General features: G+C 32.9%; 1 protein-coding gene across 3 annotated transcripts in view; it reads right to left on the bottom strand.

Annotated features, from left to right (window-relative positions):
* snx7 (sorting nexin 7) overlaps positions 1-5,488 on the bottom strand; it is a 29,427-nt gene extending 23,939 nt beyond the window's left edge. For 2 of the 3 annotated variants that reach the window (XM_073830813.1, XM_073830812.1), the window contains exons 1-4: positions 5,278-5,488; positions 2,319-2,507; positions 2,125-2,235; positions 1,764-1,928 (exon numbers count right to left, since the gene is read on the bottom strand). In XM_073830813.1, coding sequence (XP_073686914.1) covers positions 1,764-1,928; positions 2,125-2,235; positions 2,319-2,507; positions 5,278-5,403 — 591 coding nt within the window. In that variant the 5' untranslated portion in view covers positions 5,404-5,488. The remainder of the gene's footprint in view (positions 1-1,763; positions 1,929-2,124; positions 2,236-2,318; positions 2,508-5,277) is intronic. The other variant, XM_073830814.1, reaches the window with a different exon arrangement.
* Positions 5,489-6,335: the final 847 nt, after the last annotated feature.

A 6,335-nucleotide genomic window follows, 5' to 3' on the forward strand; every position in this document is an offset into this window, starting at 1 on the left:
ATCGATAACTAAATAAAAGACTGAATAAAGTATAGAAAATTAATGTTTAAAAATGTTTAAACAGTATAAAATTTATAGAATAGATTCATAGATGACAAAATAAAAATGAATGAATAAATAAAATGTATAAATAAACTGTATTAATGTATAAAAATATATAGATAACTAAATAAAGTGTATAAAATTAATAAAAATAGATTAATAAATAACTAAATAAAAATTAATGAATAAATGAAATGTATAAATAAACTGTATTAAATAGAAAACTGAATGAATGAATTAATAAATAAAGTGTATAAAATTCATAAAAATAGATACATAGATGACTAAATAAAATGAATGAATAAATGAAATGTATAAATAAACTGTATGCTTGAATGAATAAATATAAAAATAAATGTTTAAATAATGTATAAACTAACAGTATAAACTTTATAGAACAGATTCATAGATAACTAAATAAAAATGAATGAATTTATAAAATGTATAAATACATTTTATTAAATGTATAAAAATAGATAACTTAATGAACAAATAAATAAATTGTATAATGTATAAAAATAGATACAGGTAACTAAATAAAAACCGATAACTTAAAATCAATGAATGAATATAAAAATAAATGTTTAAGTAATGTATAAATTACTTTATAAATTTATAGAGCAGATTCATAGATAACTAAATAAAAATTAATAAATAAAATGTATAAATAAACTGTATTAAATGTATAAAAATAGATAGCTAACTAAATAAAAATTTGAATGAATGAATATAAAAATAAATGTTTAAATAAAGTATAAATCACTTTGTTCATAGATAACGAAAACAAAAACGAATAAATTACTAAATAAAAAACATAAACTATTAAATGTCAAATCTATAACTAAAAATGGATGAATAAATATAAAATAAATTAAATTAAAAATGAAATGTATAAATAAATTGTATTAAATGTAGAAAAATAGATAACTGAATGAATGAATGAATGAACATCAGAATAAATGTTTAAATCATGTATCAGTTGTATAGAAGTTATAAAACAGATTCATAGATAGCTAAATAAAAAATATTTAATAAAATGTATAAATTAAATGTATAAAAATAGATAACTGAATGAATGAACTAATAAATTGTATAATATATAAAATAGATAACTAAATAAATATCCAACTAAAAAATTAATGAATTAATGAATCAATAAATACACAAATGCATGTTTAAATAATGTATAAATCAAGTATATAGAATTTATAAAAGATTCATAGAAAATGAATAAATTATTATATAAAATGCATAAATAAAATGTATAAAAATAGATAACTAAAAAAATTTTTAAAAAATGAATGAATGAATAAATATAAAAATAAATGTTTAAATAATGTGTAAATCACTTGTATGAAACGTATAGAATAGTTTAATAGATAACTAAGTAAAAATAAATAAATAATAAAATGTATAAAATAGATAACTGAATAAACAAATGAATAAAAAACTGAATAAAAATAGAAAAAGAAAAAAAGGCAAAATAATAATAAATAATAAATAAAAGTTTAAATAACGTATAAATCACTTTTATAAAATTTATGGAACAGATTCACAGATAACTAAATAAAAATGAATACATTTTAAAATGGATAGATAACATAAAATAAAAACAGATAACTGAATGAACACAATTTTACAATTTTATATAATGTATTAAAAATGTATAAAAATAGATATATAGACAACTAAATACAAATCAATCAATCAGTCAATCTTACCTCAGATGCTGCTGTGAGAAAGATCTTAAAGTCCTCACTGCTGGAGAAAATCGGATGTTCTGCCGTTTTGTTAAGGAACCTGTTCAGCGCCCTCCTCCTCGTCTCAATGAAATCTTCACTAAACCTTTCCACCATTCCTTTCATCACAAACTTCTCCGGCAGCGGCTGATGGGACACAACCAGGTCAATGTTTAATGAGAGTTTAAACACCACAACCAAAAACATTTATAAATAGACCAGACATTGAATTATTTTGACAGGGGAGAGAAATAATGTTTAATAAAGTTTACTTGAAAATGAACAGACTCTCCTTAACACCTCATCCCATAGACTTCCATACTAAATAACACACTTCACCTACATGAACAATGAGCGTGGGATGAGCTTCTTCCAGACGTCCCTTTAACCACAGGAAGTCCTGGTATCGTCTTCGCACCTCAAACTCACTTGAGTCAAACTCGCTCCGTGTGGTCTGACGTGAGACAGAATGATGAAAAACGATGAGAGAATTATTCACATAGTGAGTTGGTGAGTTTGTGCACAGTTCGGCCGTACCTTGGTCACAACCCGGTAGGTTATGTATGTCTCAATAGCTGTTACATGGCTCTCTGGGTTATCGACTATGACAAAAATATCTTTGGTGTCAACTTCCTCTTCCTCCTCAAACTTGTACTGGTTGATCATCGAAGCAGGGGAGGTCTGCATGGAGGCGTTGAAAGAGCTGCCGTCTGTTAGAGTCGTATCCTACACAAAATACAAAACGTGCATCAGGACACGTGAGGAACGATCAACGCTCAACAGTACAAGCAAGCAACATACAAAACATAAACACAATATATGCTACTAAACCACATAACCGCAGTATCATGCTGTAACAGTGTATGATTATAATTGGAAATTGTGTAAATGTACCATTGCTCTGAACTTGATTTGAGAGCTGTGTTTGTGTTTTGATCAGAGTAAAAGACAAACATCTGATTTTCCTACTGTCTTGCTATCTTTTCCTGGTCCAAACACTGACGCATGCAAATCCCTCTCGTTTAGCCGCAGCTGCTGGGAAAGAAGCCTGAGCGTCTGTTTCCTGTCATAACAAACTGGCCTGTAGTCAGCACAAACTGCACTGCTGCTTTACCCAACAAACACCACGCTTCCATTCATAACCATTTACTCACTGCTGATACTGACTACAACAGCAACCAGAGTTAGAGAGAGTATAAACAACTACACATGAAAGTTTGTCAAGAATAACTTTTATGTCAGGCTGAGAAAGCTGAAATCTAAAATCTTAAAACAGTTTAAAGATAATCTCAGTGTCATCTAGCATCTGAGTGATTGCTAGAGCAGTGCTAGGTTGTTCGTACTGCTTGCTGAGAATTATTAGGGTTAGTTATTAGTTTTTAGGGTGTTCTAACTGTTGCTAGGCATTGCTAGGGTGTTCTAATTCTTGCTAGACATTACTAGGGTGTTGTAAACACTTGTTGGGTGATGTTATAGGTGTTCAAGCCATTTACTATGAATTGGTAGGGTATTTAGGGTGTTCTAACTGTTACTATGTGTTGTTAGAGTGCTCTAACTGTTGTCACTGTTGTGAGGTGTTGCTAGGGTGTTCTAACAGCTTGCTTGGTATTGTTAGGGTGTTCTGGCTGGTTTCTAGGGTGTTCTGGCCAGTTGTTAGGTTGTTCTAACTGTTGTCAGATGTTGCTAGGGTGTTCTAACTTAATTTATAAAAGATTCATAGAAAATGAGTAAATTATTATATAAAATGCATAAATAAAATGTATAAAAATAGATAACTAAAAAAAAATAAAAAAAATGAACGAATGAATAAATATAAAAATAAATGTGTTCTGGCCAGTTGTTAGGTTGTTCTAACTGTTGTCAGATGTTGCTAGGGTGTTCTAACAGCTTGTTGGGAATTGCTAGGGTGTTCTGGCTGGTTTCTAGGGTGTTTTGGCCAGCTGTTAGGGTGTTCTAACTGTTACTATGTATAACTAGGGTGTTCTAACTGTTGCTGGAAATCATTAGGGTTCTGTCTCATTTCTAGGGTGTTCTAACAGTTTGCTAGGAATTGTTAGGGTGCTCTGGCTGGTTTCTAGGGCGTTCTGGCCAGTTGTTATGGTGTTCTAACTGTTGTTATGCTGTTCTAACTTTTACAAGGGTGTTCTAACTGTAGCTAGACATTGCTAGGGTGTTCTAACTGCTTGATGGAAATTGTTAGGTTGTTCTGTCTTGTTTCTAGGGTGTTCTAACTGTTGCTAGGTGCTGTTAGGGTGTTCTAACTGTTACTATGTATTACTAGGGTGTTCTAACTGTTGCCACACATTGCTGGGGTGTTCTAACTGCTTGCTGGAAATCTTTAGGGTGTTCTGTCACATTTCTAGGGTGTTTTTTAACAGTTACTAGGTGTTGCTAGGGTGTTTTAACTGTTGTCAGGTGTTGCTAGGGTGTTCTAACAGCTTGCTAGGAATTGTTAGGGTGTTCTGGCTGGTTTCTAGGGTGTTCTAACGGTTACTATGTATTACTAGGGTGTTCTAACTGTTGTCAGCCATTGCTATGGTGTCTAGGGTGTTCTGGACAGTTGTTAGAGTATTTGAACTTGTTATTAGGTGTTACTATAGCATTCTAACTGTTGTCATGTGTTGCTCTAACAGCTTACTGGGAATTGTTTGGTGTTCTAACTGTTACTAGGCATTACTAGGGAGTTCTAACTGTTGCCAGACATTGCTAGGGTGTTCTGTCTAATTTCTAGGGTATTCTGGCTGGTTGCTAGGTGTTTCTAGAATTTTCTACCTGTTGCTAGGTGTTATTATTGTGTTCTAACTGTTGTCATCCATGGCTGTGGTGTATATACTTCTTGTAATTGTAAGGGTATTGCCTAGTTGTTAGGATGTTATGGTTTATAGTTATAGTCTTCTAACTTTTACTAGGCATTGCTAGTGTGTTCTAACTGTTGACAGGTATTGCTAGAGTGTTTTAAAAGCTTGCTGGGAATTGTTAGGGTGTTTTGCCTGGTTGACTGACTACTAGGGCACTCCAAACCCTCGACAGACAGGCGGACTTGACTGAGTGAGTGAGTGACTGACTGACTGACTGACTGACTGACAACCACATATACAGACACAGTCAGACTGATACATTATGTCCGCGACAGTAAGACAGACAGATATCAAATAACAGAGGTGTTCGCACAAGCTGAATCTCTACTGAGCTGATCGATGAGCTCTGACTATTTAAAAATAATTGTCTTGCATCAAAAGACGTTTAGACGAAGTCTAAGTAAAAAAAGAGAAAAATTAGAAGTGAAAAAAAAAACATGGCATGACAGCGCCTGATCGCTGACCTTTGGAACTTCAGATCACAGCAAAACATTAAGATTTAAGTGAGAAGTTCAGATTTTTTTTGTCATTTATGAAGTAGAATCAAAAGATATCGACTCTAGTTACGTATGGGCTTCACAGAACCGATCGAACAACCTGCGGTCGATCTCAGTTGAAACTAGTTGATCATAAATTACCTTACTGAAAACTTCCAAGTCATCGTCTTCGTCTAGATCTAATATTGGTCCGCTGATGTCTGTCGGAACCGCAACCGAAGAATTGCCCGATGACACGGTGTGGTTGTCGACAACAGATCCACTCATCGTTGCTCAAATCGCTACTTTGTAACAAGTTTTCTGGACTTCATCGGTTTTTCCGCACAACTCTCAAAAGCTCAGCCAAGGCGGATCAAGCTCAACTGCGCAGAATCGGAAACCGCTCGCCTAGGAAAGGGCTGAGAGTTGAGCGCTGAGGGACGCCCACGTGAAGGCCTATGTTTACGGTATTTGGATTGATGTTATGGTTGGTTTTTGGCCAACAGCCCTTGCCTTGAAAGGTTATTTAATTCTGAACCGTGAAAAAATAATAGTGGTTTACATCAAATTATTGTTTTTAAAGTTTAAAAGGCAGACTTGTACATGTGTGTGTTACATACTACTTAATTATGGGGTTTGGAGTCCAGTTTGTAACCTAAGGTTACTAATATGTGTGTGTAAACTAACATTTACGAAATTTAAGATGTGGGCAATGTAGCTATTTAACACTACATTAATTGAAACTGTGTTTTATTATTTATATACTACAAAATAAATGCCTTTAATCACTTTAATTACTGTAGTGGCCCAACTCTATATATTTAAGAACTGTGTTATACAGTTCCCATTCATTCAAATTACAATCATTCCTGCTATGTCCTTTTCCAACCAGCAGATGCTACTGTTGCTCAATTTAAAGGCCCTTGCAATGTGGCAAACTCATAATTAAGACTTCATATGACAGTGGCAATTACAGTTCTATATAGCTGTGCAAACACTCAACTATTTTGCGGTGTGAGACTGTATTATGGGACAAAATCGGGCATATCTAATAAGAGACTTATTAGGAAATATCTAATTGGGGACATGCCAGTCAGACTATATTAAATTTAAGTACTTATCGTGAGACCGCTCTAGTCATTAATATAAAATATTCTGCCACAGAATTCCTCATTAGTTGTCAGTTATTTCATTTATTTAATCAAATAAAGACCATCCCC

Source organism: Garra rufa, chromosome 24, assembly GCF_049309525.1.
Source record: "Garra rufa chromosome 24, GarRuf1.0, whole genome shotgun sequence".
NCBI lineage: Eukaryota > Metazoa > Chordata > Actinopteri > Cypriniformes > Cyprinidae > Garra > Garra rufa.